The sequence below is a fragment of the Podarcis liolepis genome, assembly GCF_965112155.1.
Source record: "Podarcis liolepis genome assembly, chromosome: 7".
Lineage (NCBI taxonomy): Eukaryota > Metazoa > Chordata > Lepidosauria > Squamata > Lacertidae > Podarcis > Podarcis liolepis.
In genome coordinates this window covers 45,124,417-45,144,289 of record NC_139561.1, presented here as the reverse complement: position 1 = coordinate 45,144,289, position 19,873 = coordinate 45,124,417, and the positions used below count along the sequence as shown (strand labels likewise).

At 46.7% G+C, this 19,873-nt stretch overlaps 1 protein-coding gene across 11 annotated transcripts in view; it reads left to right on the top strand.

Moving 5' to 3' along the window:
* PMFBP1 (polyamine modulated factor 1 binding protein 1) overlaps positions 1 to 19,873 on the top strand; it is a 79,728-nt gene that overhangs the window by 17,977 nt on the left and 41,878 nt on the right. Inside the window, exon 1 of one of the 11 annotated variants that reach the window (XM_083513494.1) lies at positions 17,360 to 19,631. The exons of the other annotated variants lie outside the window; for them this stretch is intronic. Coding sequence (XP_083369620.1) covers positions 19,629 to 19,631 — 3 coding nt within the window. The 5' untranslated portion in view covers positions 17,360 to 19,628. Of the gene's footprint in view, positions 1 to 17,359; positions 19,632 to 19,873 lie in introns of those variants that run through there. 11 annotated transcript variants of the gene reach the window in all.

Here is a 19,873-nt window from a genome sequence, read left to right as displayed (position 1 = left end):
CTGGAGCTGTATGCGCATGCCTGGCTTTTGCTTGGGTCTCCATCAGCTGGGCTTGTTTCTTTTGCCAAATGCCCACTTGGACCTATGACGGTGAGGGCAGTGGCTTCTGAATGGCAGCTGGCAAGAGAGCCTTCCTAACTCTGATTTGCAAGGTGTTGGCAGCAAACTCTGCTTTGTTCTGTCACAGCTGTCTGCTGGGATGGGTGGACCTTCAACCCAGTCTGCCCTGGCAAGTCCTGTGGCCAGCTCTCCCAGCCCTGCTCTGCCCTGTCAGCCCTGCCCTGAGGAAGCCTCTTTCCTAGTATGTGCTCTTTGGGTTTGAACTGCAGAACCAAGGGCTCATTGGGGGGGGGGCAGGTTTCAGCTTCTCAGTATGACTGGTGGTTCCTTGAACCAGTAAGAGAAGTGTGGGAGTTCAGCCCTTTTGGGTTTTTTATATTATTTTTATTTTCCCACCTATGTGCTAAGGAGGAATAATAAGCAGAAAATTCCTCTCTACCTGATTATCAAAGTAGCAGAATAGCTGTCCCCTTGCAACCCCAGGGTGTGGTTTGTCTGGGTAGGCTTCTCTCTTGTGGGGGGGGGGGCAGTGGGCCTGCACCAATTTGCTGGTGTGGACTGAAGCAATTGCCTGAAATGGCAAAGGAGAGGCATGAAAGGCACCCCAGTGGTTTCTCTAGCTGAGGAACTGGTGTCTGGATTGGTATGGGGGTGGGGTGCCTGTATGAGGTGGCAGAAATGCAATTTGGGCAGAAATTGAATTCCTCTGATAAGGAATTCAGAAGCAGCTGCCGCCGCTGCCTCATTCACTCAGCAGCCGAATAATCATATGCGCTTTAATAATCTTTATTTTACAGGAGTATGTTGCCAGGGCAACGGAATGTAAGCAGCAGAACGGCCCCTTGCCGCTCTCAAAGGCAAATCTGCAGAAAGAGATTCTCTTGCTGCCTCTTCCCCCCCCCCCCAGCCCCCTCTCTTTCAGTGTAATGATGGCTCTTATTTTTCATGCGCTGATTTCATAATCGCCTAGAAGGGTCCCTTTCCCCGTTTCCTTTATTTATGTCTGAGGACAGGCCTGGGCAGATGCCTAGAAGCATCCCAGCTGTGGGGGGGGGGGGCAGCACGCAAGCTATTGGGCTGGGGAAGGGGGAATTAATCAGACAGCCTCTTGCTATGCCTTTCCTCCCCGGTGCTGTTTGCCTTCCACTCAGCCCAACCAGGTGATTGTCGGGGTCAGGGAGAAGTCAGGAACTGATTGCATTAATTGGAAATTATTGGCTAGGTGCATATTTGGTGTGTTGGGTTGGGAGGGGTCTTTAGAATAGGGCAAATTGAATCACAGTCAGGAGAATAATGAGGCCCCCAGGCCGCAAGCTCTGCAAAGGGCGCCCTCCTTCCAGAGTGTTTCCTATAATGGATTCTTTCTGCTCTCTTGCTGGAAAGGTGACGTCTTCCCTGGCTACCCCCCCCCCCCCGCACCAAAAAAGACATAGGCATCTTGATTAGGTGATCTGGGAAATTGGCTGGTTTGGAAACATTTAAAATGTTGGGTCCCTGGAGCTGTAGATCCCCCATCTAGACAGCCGATGCTGGGGCTGCTCATCAGTCTCCTGCCTGCCACTCCAGGTGCCAAGGGCCAGGCTTTGGATTCAGAGCCAGTGAAAAAGAGTCAGGCCCTGCAGAGGAGGATGAAGCTTCTGCCCACATGCAGTTGGTGGGCTGGAGCAGAGGTCACTCTGCTTCCCCTGCGCTGGAATCATGGAGTCCAAAGGGATCATGGAGGTCATGATGTGCTTCAACCCCCTCTTCAATGTTCTTCCACTATCAAGCAGCTCTTTCTCTTAGGAAGCTTCTTCTGATCTTTAGCCAAAATTAGCTTCCTTGCCATTTTCACTCATGAGTCCCTGTCCTCTGAAGCAACAGAGAACAAGAGTCGACTGCACCTTCAGATGTTTGAAATACCTGCTGTCACCTGCCTCATTCGCCTTCTCTCTTCCACGCTAAGCATGCCCAGCAGTTCTTTCAACTGTTTATCATAGAGCTTTGTTCCCATGCCACCCTTCTCTTGACACACTACAGTTTGTTCATGCTCTCCTTAAAATAAAGTGCCCAGAACTGTACACATTACTCTAGAGCAGCACAGAATTCAGCAGAACTATGACTTCCCATGATCCAGATCCTATACTTTCCCCTCCATTGGCCACTTAATAATATTTCTGCCTATTGTAACAATTGTAATGCACTGTGCTAGATGCTGTGTGGGTTTTTTAATTGTATTTTTATTGCTTGTTTTTTCTTTTATTGTATTACAGTTTGCATTCAATAAAATTCAGTTTGTAATGCAATGGAATACAATATAAGAAATGGAAGTAGGAATGTAAAATCAGTTTAAAATTAATATAAATACTTAATGCAGACATGCTGTGGACCACAGTTTGGGAACTCCTGACCTAGATGTGATGCTTTTATTAATGCAACCTAGGCCTATGTTTGCTTTTTTTAAGCAGCTGTGTTGGGCTGCTTGCTCCTTTTTGGCTTGAACAGCCTCTGTACCCAGATCCTTTCCGCAGATCCCGCTGCCAAGCCAAGGCTCCCCCATCGTGTTCATGTTTCTTTGATTCTTTTGTTCTTAAGTGCAGGACTTCACGTTTATCTCTATTGAATTTTCTCTTGTTGGTTTCAGCCCAGTGTTCTCGCCTGTCAAGATCACTTTGGATCTGGCATCTGTCTTTTGTGCTGATGTCTCCCTCCCAGCTTTGTGTCACCTGCAAATTTGGTTAGAGTCCTCTCTACGTTTCCATCCAAGTCATTTGTAAAAAGGTTGAACAGCCCGGGGCTTTGCAAAGAGCCCTCTGGCACACCACATAAGACCTCGTTCCAGTTTGAGGCAGAGCCATTCATGAGCCCTTGCTGGATATGGTTGCTCAGCCAGCTAACAGAAGAGAGGCAGGACAGAGCAGCGGTACAAGTGGGGTGGGGTGAGGAGAGCTCATGTTCGGCTGATTGTGACCCGTTCTAGGTAGAGCTGCTCTCCCCAAGGTGCTCTGTCTGTGGGCCAGCTCTTTGGGCTTTTCTGGGAATCCCTGCTTGGAAGCCTTCTAAGCCCCCCTGGCCGCTTCTGCTGCTGAAAGGATATCCTCCACCACTCTCCCCACATAGTGCTCGCAGCCCATCTGATTTGCTTAAATGTTGTGGGGAAGAGCATTAGCACATTTTCCATGCCAGATGTGTACCCGAGCCTGTCCCCTCTTTCCCAGGATAGCTGCGTAACTAAACTGAGGTAGGGAGAAGGTGGGAGGCATGATTTGTGCTTTGCTCTAAGCCTCCTATTCTGTCTCCTGGCTTCTGCTGTTCTCATTGTTCCTCTCCAGTCAAATGGTAGATAGCAGAAAAGCACATTACTTGTGAAAAACAATGAACTGTAACATTCAAAAAGCAGGACATGGTGTGTGTTGCGAACTACGTTTGCCATGACTTGGAATTTTATGGCCTGCTGAACTGCACTCTAAAATTCTGTATGCTCCTGAAAAGCTACAAAATATAAACTGAATCACAGTTTAAAGTAAAGATGATTTTTCACAGTTGCCACAGATCAAGAACTATATTGGAGTACTATTAAGCTTTTTGCTTGAAGTCTCTGATTTCCCGTCCAGTAATTGTTAGCACCTTCTCTGGCCTGAATAGGGTGACTCAGTTGTGCTCAACTTTATCCCTCCCGCCCCCAAACCCAGCAAGTGTTCCATGTTTGCTCACTCTGCGGTGGAATGCAAATCCAAAGGCTGTTTAAATCTGCCACTCCTAGAGCATTTGTGGGGAGGTTCCTGGTTAGCCATTGTGAGGTCACCTTGCTTGAAACAGCCTGTCCAGTACTGAGGAGATATTTCCTCCTGCCTGTGTAGCAATGGCTGCTCTTTTTTCCATTTTGGATTAGAGGCCTGGCCAAGATCAGGTGTGAACGTGCAGACTGAGCATAGAGCCTTCTCTTCCTCACAGGGCCATGTAGGTTGGAGCATGTCTGTTCATGGCAGAACAAATGAATGGCTTGGTTGGGAGAAGGGCATCTTTCACCAGCCCACCCCCTTGAAGAGACAGTTGTGGTCGGAGCAGCCTGGGCTTTGGAGGGTGGCTGTTCCATTTCCTTCCTCCTCTTCCACTTGGGAGCTGTCTTTGTCTCTGGAACATGGACCAAGCAACTTAATAAATGAATTCACCAAGCTCAAGCTCAGCTCTTCTTCAAAAAGGCTCTTCATTCCTCCCATACTATTTCCAGCAGGCCCTCACAAGTCAGGGAATCCTGCCAGCAACATCCTCAGGCAGGCAGAGCCCTGGGATCCAGCAAGAGGAAAGCCCACCCCGAGTGGCATTTAATCCCAGTCAGCTAATTGCAAACCATGGTGTCTTACACACATTTCCAGTAGGGAAAAATTGAGTGGTTCTCAACTGTTGCTGAGTTTGATTACCAGGATCAATAAGCCATAGGATGTTTCGGAATCTGGAGCTGCAGGAAACTATGAGGTTGCGCTAGCTCAATGAGAATTGTTGGGCATCTCTTCCAGGCCTGGCCTGCCATACTGAGGCAAGGCCTACTGCATGGGGCAGTTCCTCTTGTCTCCAGCAGCACCCTGTAGACCACTGTGTGGGCCAGGTTGCGGGGGGGAAAGCGAAAAATGAGTGGCAGGCTGGAAATGTAGCTTTTGCCAGGGAAAGTGCTGAGCTTGGTGCACTATTGTCTGAAAGTCATGAGCCAGGTGTGCTCCTGATGTGGTGCTGTGGAGTCTGTGGCTCTTTGAGGTGCCATTTCTGGGGCAATGGAGTGTAAGAAAGTGGCTGTAGCCTCACCTCTCTTTTGCTGTTGTGTGCATGGGCCAAGAGTGATGTCATAAGAGGGTCCTTGAGGCCACCATGTCAAGACTTGGCAAGGCCTCTCTTCCCTCCACTTACTTTGGAACTGTTCAGACTTTGTGTAAAGCAGCATGTTCAGTTGTGAGCCAGAAAGTCCAAAAAGAGAAAGGAGAGAAAGCCATTGAGATTTGGAAGGGAGGCAAAAACAAGGATAACCAAGAGTCTGGAGCACAAAGTTTGAGGCCTGGCCCAGACCCTCCTGTGAACTTTCTGCCAATTCTGTTGGTCTTTTCTCTAAAACTGTTCTTTCTGGTGGGAGGGGTGTCACACCACTTCTTTTATTCTAACTGCTCTTTCTTCATGGTCACCTGGTGGGCGGGATGTCACACAGTGCTGCTTCCATCTCACCACTTATTTTATGTAGTAGGCATTGCCTCCAACACTTGCATCTGCCGCCTCCACTGTATGTGTTTTCTTCTCTCCCTGCACCCTGCTTGTGGGCACCACTGTGCCTTTCTCTTTCCTGCTGTGCTGGATACAGAACTGGAGCTTCAGAAATGGAGGCTGCCCCCACCCTTCCTACCACACGGTCCACCAGTACAGACCCCTCTGCTTAATGCCTGTTGAATTCTGTGCTGTGTGCTAATGGGAGCCTGTACTCTGTAACAGGGTCACCAGGTGGAAGCAAAACTGCCCCTGAGCCCTCTGCATAGAGCTGGATCCAAATCAGAATACTGAAAAGCCTGGATGGTGTTTTTTAAAATAATAATAATAATCCTTCCTTTTTAACAGCTTCAGAGCAAATCTCCCAAAGCAATTCCAGCCAAACTTCTAACATTTTAGATACATAAAAATTTTAGGGCTTGTGGTAGTGGAATTTGAATATTATTTATGGGTTTTCATTTTAAAGAGAAGAAAAATACAAAACTTTTTCCTTCCCCCTTTCTCTCTCTGCCCCCCCTTTTCATTCTTCATCTCCACAGAGGAGTTTAATTTTAAATGATAAATGTCGAAATTAGAGACCATCGAGAAAATCCAATTTAGTGAGGAGTTTTAAAAATCCCATAATAAACGCCGAGTGAAATGTATGATTTAATGCGGGGCACCAATGGCTGCTATTATGTGCTATTAGCAAAGCGGGGCTGAGAGGGAGTCTTTATCACTGGCTGATGCTGGCTGGCCCGGCCTTTCCTCCTGCTATTGATTTGTAGCCGCTTGTCATAATGACATCGGGAAGCAATGAATGGAAGATGGGCTTTTGATAGGGTTGAGGGGGGCATGGGGGGGAGAGCAAAAATTCAGCAAGTTTTCTATCTCTTCTGCCTGATTAGATTTTTTTCCCTGTTCTTTTAAGAGCTTTCACATTCCAATAAAAATGCTAAACCAGCTCTGAAGCAGAATTGTTAGGGAGTAAATAGCTCATCGCTTTTAAAGGGGGAAGAGCAACATCTCGACAGCTCTGCTGACCTCACAGCATTTGAATCTGAAGAATGCTTCTCGTCTTGTGAAATGGAGGTGGCTGCTGGAGGCATCTTCGCCAGGGGCTTGTAGGCAGATCTCATAAACATGGTGGAGAGGGAGGGGCATTATGTGAGAAACCCAGCCAATTGCCCACAAAACGGACAAGGGGCCCTCCTTTAAAAATGCTGGGCACTTCCAAGGCATTGCAGCATGGGGAAATCTCATGTTCACATCTGCTGGGGAGAATATTGAACCCTGGGTTGAGAAAAGCAAGAAGATTCTTGCAGCTGTAGCGTCACTTGTGTCTTCAGGAATAAAGTGGTGCTGCCTCTGCCAGGAGGTGCCTCAAGTCTAGCTGTGGAGAGGAAGGGGCCACTGTGGGCTGGCTGTTGATCTACAACTGAAGCATGTCCCGCATCATGCAGCCACGTCGAGGTCCCTTTGTGAATGGATTTGAGATACTTTTGCGGACAGAAAGCCAAGACCCAGTGCTTTCCTGCAGCCTTGAGATAGCCTTGCAAGGAAGAACTGATTAAATGGTGGGCGCTTCAGGACAGATGAAAGGGAGGTTTACTCAGCACATAGTTAAACTATGGAATTCAGTTCCTCAGTATGCCTTAATGGCTGCAAACTTGGATTGCTTTGAAGGGGAATTAGATACATGCCTTGAGGGTAAGGCTCTCATGGTTACTTGTCATGGTGGCTGCTTGCCACTTCTAGGGAGGCAGCCTGCCTCTGAACTCCAGTTGCTGGGGAGGCCAAGTGAGGAAGGTACTCTTGGGCTTGTAAGTTTCCCAGGGAGAAGAATGCCAGACTAGAGGGTCCCCCTTTGGCCTGATCCAGCTTCCGGGCTGCTCTTAGATGCCCTTGCAAGCTGCTTATGTCATGGCCTAGCCAGGACATGGCTCTAAAGAGCATTACTGCTACATTTCCAGTTCCTTGAAGCCTGCTTCCTTGCCTGGTCCCCTGGAGGTGGGCTCTTCTTGCTGAGACCCAAGCCAGTTGCTATTTGACATGTCTGTCGTAAAGCAACTGGATTGCTGTCCTCCTCCCATAAGGAGCAGGTGAAAGACCACATTTTGCCACCTTGCCCACAAGGATATCATGGGGGAACATTGTCAAGTGCTTTGCAGAAATTAAGATATGCTTTGTCCACAGTGGTCCCATGGTCTGCCTGTTTAGTAATTCCATGAGAAATGGAGTTTAAGGATGGGCTTGCATGGCAATTACTCTATAAAACTCTCATTGGCTTCTGTTATACAATGCAGTTTTATTTTCTAGATACCCCCGGCCTACTGTTATAGCCAGACTGTGGTCATTCATTATTAGACTAAAATACTTGTATTCTGTTGCTCCCGTTTGGCATTGTGAGAGAGGGGGGGGGGAGGGAGATGCATCACAAGGTGGGGACATGGGAGCTCCCATTTGGAGAGGAAGCCTTTTGGGCTGTGCAGCAGGCCCAGCGCTCAACAACCTGGACTCTTCTCTAGCCCTTTTTGACTCCATTAGCAGCAGTCAAGGGAGGCTTCCTGCAGTAACCCAGATAGGCTCCTGCAACTCGGGGGCCTCTGCTGCTGCTGGCGCAGTGCTTCTCTCACACGCTTGTGTTCTCCATACTTGATCAATCACTGACAGCCTCATTGTTTTATAATGCCCCTCTCAGCACGCTGTTTTCAACCCATCGCCCTGCTTGCTTTATAGTCTATAAATATTTAATTCTTTAATAAACTGCTTATGTGTAACACCAAATGACAGGTGTGTGTCGTTCCTCTCTTCCATGGTGCATCTGTTTGCAAAACAGTGTTCTGCTCTCTCTCTCAGCAAGAGCCACAATGCCTCTTAGCCATCTGCAGCTTTGCTCTTGGAGTCTGGAGTCTATTGGCCTTCAGAAGGTGGTGCTGGCCTCACTTCTGAGCATGCTTCTACTTGGGGGGTGGGGGGTGGAGGGCCATTTGCTCTTGCCCCAGATTGGCCTCTATACAGCTTCTGTCAGCTGCTGGGCTTTCTGTAAATCCCCCACCTCCCTGTTCTTTCTACACTGTAAGCTATATATGGAGGGGGCCCTATCCAAGGCCTTTGCTCCAACCATTTCCTTGGTGCTGCTGTCGCTGCTCAGTGTACTAACATCTAGACAGCCAAGTTTGGGGGCCCTGGCCTCACTTGTGGCACCTGAAAGACTAACAATCTTTTAAAGGTGCAAGCTCTTTTGGACTATCCTCAGTTGCAAGGCTATGTACATGCGGTTTGCGGGGGCAGGATTGTAAATAGTGAGGTCAGAGTGAATTGAGATGCAGAAAAGTACAGAGATGCTGGAGCATCTTTAGCCAGTCCTGGCAGCTCCAGGGTCAGCAATCTAAATCTTTGGCTGAGAAACAAACAGAATGGTCAGCAGACCCTCCAGTTTGGGAAAAACAAAGCTGCCTCCCACCCCCACCACAGTTAACCCTGGTTACCTTTATTGCTGTGTTTTGACACTGTCATCTGTTCTAGAGCTTTTTGTTATATAAAACCTCTTCCTAAGCTAAACTTGCTGTTTGACCCTGCCTTATTTTAAAGGGTTTCCTTTTTGTGTCTATGGACACCTCAAAAGCCTTTGATGTGTTTACATAAGTTTTCTCTATGAAGAGAAGGTACTCATACCTGATGTATTGGGTGATATGTAGGGAAATCTGGAGGGTCCCTTTTAACATGAGACCTCCACTGGGTGGGGAGGCAAGATTGCAGACAAAGCCCTACTGCCCATGAAAGAAGCTACACAGTGGATGCTGAAGCCAGGCCTGGGGCCAGTTTTGCCAGTTACTTAATACACACCTTTTCAACCCAGCCTTCAGATCTTTTTGATGAGGCTTTCAAGGCGGCTTTTTACTGAGTAGTCTATTATTAATATAATAATAACATACTGATGCTGATATTTAGAGCTGATGAGCTGGTTGTACAGTACTGTTTTTGATTAGCTGTTGCAGGTGAGGTATTTTGTACTATTGCTTGTAAACTGCTTTGTGATTTTTAAGAAGAGGGGTGTATATGTGGAGTAAATGGAAACTTCCCTCCTGATTGGCAATGCTTTTCTGGAAGCATGAAGATATGCTGTTTTCTGCAAGGGTCGTGGTATGTGGCTATAAACATGTTGTTGTTGTTGTTGTTACTATTACATTTATTTATAACCCACATTTTCCCCAAACTGGGACTCAAGACAGGTTACATAAATTAAAAGAACACAAATAAAATACAAAAAGCTGAAAACATGTAAAAGATAATTGTTAAAAATTAATTAAACTCTAGTAGGGTTAACATAATATAAAAACAAATCTATTAAAATACAGATAAGAAAAACAGCACAGCACTATTAAAACCCACCCTTTCTTTTCTTTTTTTAAAAAAAGCAGTTTCCAAAGGCCTGTCTGAATGCAACAGTCTTCACCTGCCAGCAGAAGGACAAGAAAAGGGAGCCAGTCTAGCTTCTCTAGGAAGGGATTTCCAAAGTCTGGGAGCAGCTGCCAAGAAGGCCCTCTCCAACATCCCCATGAAGCATGCCTGTGAGGGTGGTGGGACTGAGAAAAGAACTTTCCCCAAAACTCTCAGAGCCTGGTCAGGTTCACAGGAAAGAATACAGTCCTTCAAATAGCCTGGGCATAAGCCATGCATGGCTTTATAGGTCATACCCAGCAATTTGAATTGTGCCCAGAAACAGATGGATAGCCAGTGGAGCTGTTGTAAAAATGGAGTTTTATGCTCCCTATAATCAACCTTGGTCAACCATCTGGCTGCAGCTCTTTGGGCCAGTTGAAGTTTCCAAGCACTTTTCAAAGGGAGCTCCATGTAGAGCATGTTATAGTAATCCAAACTGAAGATTGTGCCACCTCTCATCCCATCTGAATTAGGATGCTGTAGAACTGAAAAGGGCAACCAGGAAATATGTGGGAGTGGTCAGAGCCCCTGTTTTGGGAAGAAAGGCCAAAGAGATTGGGTCTTTTTAGTTTAGGGCAGGGGTCAGTAATTTTTTTCAGCAGGGGGCCGGTCCACTGTCCCTTAGACCTTGTGGGGGGCCAGACTATATTGGGGGGGGGATGAATGAATTCCTATGCCCCACAAAGAACCTAGAGATGCATTTTAAATAAAAGGACACATTCTACTCATGTAAAAACACGCTGATTCCCAGACCGTCTGCAGGTCGGATTTTGAAGGTGATTGGGCCAGATCCGGCCCCTGCGCCTTAGTTTGCCTACCCATGGTTTAGGGTTAGTAGGGCTGGAATGTGTTGCTGTGGAAATCATGCCTTTCCAGTCACCAGTTTCATATAGCAGAGATTTTTTATTTTATTTAAAGTTTATTTTATAGCACCTTTCATGATTTCAAATTTCAGGACAATTTGCAACATAAATCAAATATAGAAATGCATTTTTAAAAGGCCTGTAAGACTTTAAAACAGACTAAAACTTTCACATGTTTAAGTTGTGGGCATATGGAAGGTTTCAAATTGCCCAGGGTCACACTCCCATGCGGCTCACCTTCCATGGCAACTTGCTGGGTCAGTCTATTATATCAAATGCTAGAGTATTCCAGCACCTAGTCCAGGCGGGGGATAATCTCCATCTTGCTTGACAGGCATGGTCTGCCAGGCTTACCCATTTGGCCCACCAGACTGTTTGGGGCAAGTCATGCCCATCTCTAAACCATGATGTCGTAAAGCTAAGGTGGGGCTTGGCTGACAGTGAAGAGTTTGCCTTAAACCTCCTTTTTGGAGCTCTCCAGACACCTGACAACTACCTGGTTATCAGGAGCCTTTGAAGCACTGGACTTCCAGTGAGAAATCATGGCTGTTTAAACATTTCCTGACAAGGTTCCAAGTCAGAGTTAATTAGGTGATGTTTAATGATAGCTATTGCCTATTGTATTATCTCTGAAGAACAGAGATAACTGGGATTAACTTCCAGTGTTCTGGAAGGACAGTTCTCCCATCCTGAGACTGAGAAATCTTCAAGGTGAATGACCAGGCAGCAGAAGAACTGTAATCTTGCCCAAACACCACTTAATAGCCCTAGGTGTCAGTCCTTAGGGCAAAGATCAGCTCAACCTCCCTTTCTTCAATTATTTCTGAAACTCCTATAAATTACTATAGAGACTTTCTCTCCGACCCAACAGCTGGTTTAAGACGAGATGCCATTAAAGGGCTCAAAACAAAACAAAAAAGCATGCTCTAATCCATGGGTAGGCAAACTAAGGCCCTGGGGCCGGATTCGGCCCAATCGCCTTCGAAATCCAGCCTGCGGACGGTCTGGGAATCAGCATTTTTTTATATGAGTAGAATGTGTCCTTTTATTTAAAATGCATCTCTGGGTTATTTGTGGGGCATTGGAATTTGTTCATTATTTTTTTCAAAATCTAGTCCCCCCCCCCCAAGGTCTGAGGGACAGTAGACCGGCCCCCTCGTTGAAAAGGTTTGCTGAACCCTGCAAGTCTAATCATACATCCCAAAGAAAGTTGTTAAACATCTAAGAGATTCCCCAACTCAAAAAAATTCATCTTATTTTATTCTATTCTTAATCCTCAATTTGACTGGTGAATGAGCTGCTTGTAATGTGAAACTATGTGACAGCTTGTTCTGAGAGTGGAATGTTAAGAATATAACTTCCTGATAAGCAAGGACTATGGATTTCAGGGAAAGCACTCAGTATAGGAAAAATACTGAAAAACACCCCACTGATTATTGGTGTCATGCAACAATTATTGAAGGAGCACTGAAAAGAACTAAGAGTGGAGATGCACAAAATGGTAAATGGAAAGGATTGGACAAAGTTGAGGCTGGAGAAAATATGCAGCCTTTGAGAAAGAATACTGGTGGTGGTTTGCCTGAGCAGTAGATTGTAATAGTTAAGCTTGAGGCTATGGATGATGAAATCGAGAGGACCTCCACATGCCTGAAGGAGCTAAATGCTGGAGTCATGATGTTGGAGATGGGGAAGGAAACCACAGATGGAGAGACTAAGAAATATCCTGAGCTGGCAGAAATAGAGTTAGGAAAGAAATGACTATAAAATTTGAACTAAATCTAGAAGAAAAAATTATTAAGCCTCTTGCAACATTCTTGGAAAAATAATGGAAGAAGAGGAAATGGAAACTATGTTTTTTTAAAAAAGGTTAGGATGGAAAATGATGGCCAACAGAAAATAGGAAGATAAGGATCTGGGTGTGAAATAATGATTATACACAAATAAATAACTACGGATCATTTTTTCAATATACGACCACAGCAAAGAGACTCTTGAAGGAATAAAGACCAAGGATTTACTGTTTCTCAATACTGGAGGTAAAATTGTTAGTCTGGAAAACGACTGTTATTGACTTTTATCAATAGTAATAATCGAAGAACCTCTTTTGGACTTTTTGGAATTAAAAATGAATGAATTTGAAATGCCTAAACTTGAAGACTGGAAAAGCATTGCCTAGCAAATGGAGTTACAGGTAGGTAGCCATGTTGGTCTGCCGTGGTCGAAACAAAATAAAAAAAATTCCTTCCAGTAGCACCTTAGAGACCAACTAAGTTTGTTATTGGTATGAGCTTTCATGTGCATGCACACTGGAGGAACACCTGGATACTACCCTGGAGTGAACATTTTAAAATTTTGAAGAACTCTTGTATATACAGCTGACAGGTGCATAGTTGGAAGTCCTTTTTTACTTATTTCTTTTTTTATATTCTGTTATTGTTATTTTTTTGGGATGCGGGTGGCGCTGTGGTCTAAACCACTGAGCCTAGGGCTTGCCGATCGGAAGGTTGGCGGTTTGAATCCCCGCGACGGGGTGAGCTCCCGTTGCTCTGTCCCAGCCCCTGCCAACCTAGCAGTTCGAAAGCATGTCAAAGTGCAAGTAGATAAATAGGTACCGCTCCGGCAGGAAGGTAAACAGCATTTCCGTGTGCTGCTCTGGTTTTGCCAGAAGTGGCTTTGTCATACTAGCCACATGACCCAGAAAAACTGCGGACAAACGCCGGCTCCCTTGGCCAGTAAAGTGAGATGAGCACCGCAACCCCAGAGTCGTTCGCGACTGGACTTAACTGTCAGAGGTCCTTTACCTTTACCTTTTTTTGTTGTTATTTTTTACTCCTTTAATATTTTTACTTCCTTGTTATTTTTTCTTTTTTGCTTTGTTTTGGCTTCTGCTTTGCTTTGTTTCTTTGTGTTTTTTGTTATCCTCTACTCAGGGTTAATGAGGCGTTTGCATACAGATGAAGGTGATGGATGGTTGTTGAAGGACCCTGTGTGAGAGGCAGGGAAGGGAAGATCTCCTAGGGTGGGAGGCTGGGTGAAGAAAGGGAATCTCCCAGGGGAGAGCTGGGAGGGTTCACCTTTTTCTGTTTGGGACAATTTAAGATCTCCCAGTGAGAGAGGACTTTGCATTCTTCTTTTTCTCTTCCTTTGTTTTTGTTTAGATTAGTTTGTTTTGTGTTGCATTGCATTATGAAAGGTCTTATTAAATTCTTACGGGTGGTGGGGGAGAGGAACCTTTGAAGCACTGCACAAAGGAGAACCTAGTGTGAAGACAGGATCATTCTCCTTTTACATCATCCATTGCAAAGAGAGAGCAGTCCTGCTTAGTGCTGGGCTTGGTTGCACTTTTCTGTTACGCAGGCAGGGGAGTGGCACCCACTCAAAGGAGACTGCTGCACACCCACTTAAAGGAGAAGCAGAGCAAAATACAGTTTGAAACGTCTTCCCCTTTGCCAGCTTAACAGAAAAGTGCAGTGTACATGTACACACACCACACAATGGCTCTCTCATTCCTCATTCCTCCAAATTGTGAGACATCCACATTTGCAGAACTGGTCTGAAATATAATGTCTTCCATTCATCCTATGTCTTCATGTGGATATCTTTTGGTGAGCGGTTGTATTTATATTTCAAGGGGATGTCCATGATGCCATATGTGATACCTATGATAATAGTGTCAGATTGTCTTCTGGTTTTTGTAATCTGGGGGAGGGGGGGAAATGCCTCTAAAGTTAAATTTAAGGAGCATGGCTGAACTACCATCTTATTTTTAAATACAAGGTGGCCATGGGTTTCTCTCATTTAAAAGCAGAACAAAACAGAGAACCCCCAACTACTTCATATTTAAAGCTAATATAAAAAATGACCTTCCCAAGGAAAGGTGTGGCATACCTACATCTCCCCACTTGGTGGTTGGTAGTGATGGTGAATGATCCCATTAGAGTTGTCCCAACTTGAGAGCATAAGGCCAGTGGGGTTGGGCTCTGTTTAGCTCAGCAAAGAGAGGTTTGGGGAATATTCCAAAATATTCCTGTAAAGATGCAATTGTCCAAATATCTGTGCAAGTGGCCTCAGTAACCCTAGAGAAGACTATGTAAGAGAAGATCTCTTGGGTCATTTGCCAACTTTGGGATACATATTACTGACTCCTGCAATATGCAGCTGATAGTGGAGAATGTGTGGTTTTGCAGATTTTGCATCATGTGCATTAGATGGTGAAAGGACATAACAGGTTTATTCATTGTGTAGAGAAAGCACATCCTCATAATATTACAACTAGGGACCATGCAGTGAAACTGACTGACTGGCATAGCATTTAGGATAGCCAAAGGAAGGAACTTCTTTAATAACTAAAGGTTAACTTGTGGAATTCACTGCTTCAAAATGTGGTGAAAGCCACTGCTTTATATGGCTTTGAAATGGGGATAGAGTGATCAAATCTGGTCAGCTTTTTGCAGCAGACTGACCCAGTTCAATGTTTCCTGAACTTGCCTACAGCTCAGAATTCAGCTCTCAGCCATATTTCACACTTTTCTGGGTTTTGTGATTCTGTTTTGGTCCTGAGAAGTGTGTGTGAAAATACTTATTTTATGTTAAGATGTATACAACTTGTCTCTTTTAGGAGGAACAGTGCAGTGAAATGCATCTAAAACATGTGTTTTATGGGAAGATTGTGTACAAAATGTGTACAATTCACATGTGGATCTTTTGTATATTCTTTTGGAAAGTGTGCAAAAATCCAAACGGAAAAGGCTCATGTTTGAGCCCCAGGGAAATTGACCTGAGACAGACGTAGACTGGTCCATCTGCCTCTACCCTGAAAGAGCATTAGGCAAATTCATGGAAGAGAATATCAGGCCTGTTGGTATGAATGGTTCTGTGCAATTTCTATGCAATTTCTATATTTAGGGGTGTCGGCCCCTAAATATCTTATTTGGTCACTGCCAGTCAGAGCAGGTGATATTATTGGGCTGACACAAAAGAAGGCAGCTGTCTGTCCCTCCATCACTCCAATCAGTATAGGTTTAGAATCTATGGAGATTGTCTTATTTTGTCCTCCCAACAGCCCAAACATATGGCACAGGGACCAAGACCCCTAAGGGGTTTGAACCCAAGACCAGTGTTACCTAGATCCACTGCATCATGTGGACAGATCCTTCACTGTCTCCTTGATCCTTGCCCATCCTGGCTGATAAAAGCGAGCCGGGAAGGGCTGGGCAATGGGCTCTGCGGGGTGGTGAATGCTTCCCTCTGTGAGGGAAAGACCGCTTCTTAAAAAAACCGCTTCTTAAAAAAAAATATTTAGACCCAGCCAATTTGGCCAACTATCGCCCAGTCTCAAATTTACCATTCTTGGGCAAGGTGATTGAGCGGGTGGTTGCCAGACAACTCCAAGCACGCCTGGAGGATGCGGACCATTTGGATCCCTTCCAATCGGGATTCAGGCCTCACCATGGGACTGAAACTGCCTTGGTCGCGCTGGTTGATGATCTCCGGCGGGCTAGGGACAAGGGTGAGAGCTGTTTCCTAGTTCTGCTGGATCTCTCAGCGGCCTTTGACACCATCGACCATAACATCCTTCTGGACCGTCTAGAGGGGCTGGGAGCTGGGGGCACTGTTATACGGTGGTTCCGCTCCTTTCTCCTGGGCCGTGTCCAGAAAGTGTGGGGGGGTGAGTGTTCAGACCCCTGGGCTCTCACTTGTGGGGTGCCTCAGGGTTCCGTCCTCTCCCCCATGCTTTTTAATATCTATATGAAGCCGCTGGGAGAGATCATCAGGGGGTTTGGGCTGGGTGTTCATCAGTATGCAGATGACACCCAGCTCTACCTCTCCTTTAAATCAGAACCAGTGAAGGCAGTGAAGGTCCTGTGTGAGTGCCTGGAGGCGGTTGGAGGATGGATGGCGGCTAACAGATTGAGGTTGAATCCTGACAAGACAGAAGTACTGTTTTGGGGGGGACAGGGGGCGGGCGGGTGTGGGGGATTCCCTGGTCCTGAATGGGGTAACTGTGCCCCTGAAGGACCAGGTGCGCAGCCTGGGAGTCATTTTGGACTCACAGCTGTCCATGGTGGCACAGGTTAATTCTGTGTCCAGGGCAGCTGTCTACCAGCTCCACCTGGTACGCAGGCTAAGACCCTACCTGCCCGCGGACTGTCTTGCCAGAGTGGTGCATGCTCTAGTTATCTCCCGCTTGGACTACTGCAACGCGCTCTACGTGGGGCTACCTTTGAAGGTGACCCGGAAACTGCAATTAATCCAGAATGCGGCAGCTAGACTGGTGACTGGGAGTGGCCGCCGGGACCACATAACACTGGTTCTGAGAGATCTGCATTGGCTCCCAGTACGTTTCCGAGCACAATTCAAAGTGTTGGTGCTGACCTTTAAAGCCCTAAACGGCCTCGGTCCAGTATACCTGAAGGAGCGTCTCCACCCCCATCGTTCAGCCCGGACACTGAGATCCAGCTCTGAGGGCCTTCTGGCGTTTCCCTCATTGCGAGAAGTAAGGTTACAGGGAACCAGGCAGAGGGCCTTCTCGGTAGTGGCGCCCTCCCTGTGGAACGCCCTCCCACCAGATGTCAAAGCAATAAACAACTATTTTACTTTTAAAAGTCATCTGAAGGCAGCCCTTTTTAGGAAAGTTTTTAATGTTTGATGCTGTACTGTTTTTAGTATTCAGTTGGAAGCTGCCCAGAGTGACTGGGGAAACCCAGCCAGATGGGCGGGGTATAAATAATAAATTATTATTATTATTATTATTATTATTATTATTATTATTATTATTATTCACTCTTTGGATTCCTTTTCAGTAGACTTCTTTTTGGTTTAATGTGGTGTTTTTTTACTTATTTTAAAAATAAAAAAGGAATCCCTTGTAATCTCCTCAGCTGTTTCTGGTGTTTGTGTGGCTAGATAATGGGTGGGTGGAGAAGCTTTGGCCCTTTAGCTGTTGCTGAACTACAAGTCCCATCACCCTTAGCCATTGGCCATGCTTGCTGTGGCTATTGTTCAGCAGCATCTGGAGGGCCTGGAGGTTCCTCACCCCTGGTGTAATTCTAATATTCTGTCTCTTCCAAATAAGCTGTGTGGCAACCCTGCTTTGGACTCCACAATGCTGCTTCCATCCCTTTGGACTTGGACTTGGATCTCTGCTTTGCAATTTCTTTGTAACTTAAAAACAACAGGTGGGCCCTCTGAAGGGACTTGACCCTAACCCCATTTTACTCCCTCTGGTTTCCTTTCCTTTCCAGGGGCACTATATCAGTCACTGCCTGCGCTGTGTGGGCCTCCTTTTTTCACCTTGAGCAAGACAGTGACCCCCAAATCCAGGTGTGGGAAAGGATGATGGGGGTCTCTAATTCAGCCCCACTTGCTAGCTTCCTTGGTCCACCTCTGGGGAATCTGCTTGCCACGGGAGTGGGCAGAGTCCTCAGAGGTATGGGTGCCTTGGGCCCCAGCTTGCCTTCTTTCCAGCAGCCATTGCTCGTCTTTGGCCTGGTCCAAGTTTCACCCTCAGCAGCTCCTGTGGAACCAGTGCTGCTGCCTCGTCTCCCTTCTCCTTGTGAGGCTTCTCTGCATCCGCTGTGGAAATGCCAGTCCAGGCTGGAGCAGCGCTGAAAGCCCCTTGCCCAGGAATGCCCCCGGAGCCTCCTAGTGAAACATGTGACTGGAAATGCCACGCTGTCTCAGCTGCCTTCTCTCCCCTGCCTGTTTCTCTGGGCGTGGCAGAGAGGATCTTGGCACATTCAAAGTTGGCCTGCACTCCATGTGACTCATGACTCACCATCTCTTCCCTCCTCTCCACCAGTTCTGTTTCATTTGAATAAAGATAATTTATGTGGACATTCCTTCAGTCGGGTGTCTGTCATCATTCCTCCCCCTCCCTCTGTCCTAACACTGTTATTTCATTGATGCTTTGCGCCCCAATGGGGTCGTTATGCTTTTGCATATCATTATGTTTTTATGAAGAACAACAGCGACATCTGCATGTGCCGCAGCGCTATGGGCACAAGCAGAGGAAATGCAGCAAGCCCCCCCCCCAAAAGACGGTGCTTTCCTAGTTCTGGCTGCCTTCAACTCCCTGTGCTGCCACCACTGCCACCAGCAGCTCCACCATCAACGGCACCCTCCCATTTCAACTCATCCGAATATTCATAGTTGCCCAAGAGGGAAAGCTGGGAAAGGAGGGGGGTAAATTCTGCTATCTAAAATTCTCCAGTCAAGTTCTGCTTCTGAGCCAAGAGCATGTCACCGTATGGCAGCTTGTGAAGCTGACAATGGTGGTTCTGCTGGCAGGAAAGCCCCTCCACCCCCAAAACCAACCAGCATCCGATGAAAAGCCAAAGGGAGCAGTGACAATCCTGCTGTTGTCTGCGTGTGATAAAAGCCCCCAATTAAGACGTTGGCCATGTCTAAGAGCCACAAAGAATCCCCTGTATTCAGCTGCAGCTGCCGCCACTGGTGCCTTCCTTGGCTGGCTAGTGCCAGGGCAAAAGGATCTCAGCCGGCAAGTAATTGATGAAATGACTGAGTGGGGACACCAAAAGAAAAGCAAGCAAAGGAGAAAAACAGAGGAGACCCAACTGTTTGCTAATAAGAGGGTGGGCTGCAATTCCCGCATGGATATCCTTGCCCCCCCCCCCACCCTTGACATCGTCTCCAGAATTAATCTGATCCCAAATGCCTGTGAAGAAGGGCAGACCTGCCAGGGCATTCCCCTGGAGCCAGCGATCCTCCTGGCAGCGCAAGTCAGGCTTGGCCTCAGTCCCCTCTTCGAAGGCTCCGCTGCTGGAATTGGAGGTATCCCAGGTTATATCCCACTTTCAAAGGTTTCCAAATGGAAGGCAGACTGAGGTCTGGCTCCTGGCATCTCAGGCAGATAGGCAGGCTTCTCGTTGCCCTCAACCCCCGCCCCTGCCCGCAACATTGCACCTCTCTTGGCTCACCATCCCCCTGTAGTTTGCCTTAATGATATGCAAATGAAATATGCATAAAACCATTCTACTGTATGATGATTAAACACTGGAGACATTAAGAGCCGTGCCTCGTGCTTTGACGGTGATGGTAATCTTCCCCGAATATCCACTTTGCGGAGTTTGAGAAACCCAAGCTGCTGCTGGCCGGATGTGTGGAGGCTTGAGCGGGCACCGCGGGTGACCCAGCACCCATCTCTCGGCTGCTTCTTTTCCAGGAGGATCTCCCACCCCCCTTTTCGTCCTGCATTCCGTTTGTAATCCAGCCACGCGACTGCACCAGGCGATTAACAGAACACCCCTCTTTTCTCTTAACGTTTCAGAGCTCATTAG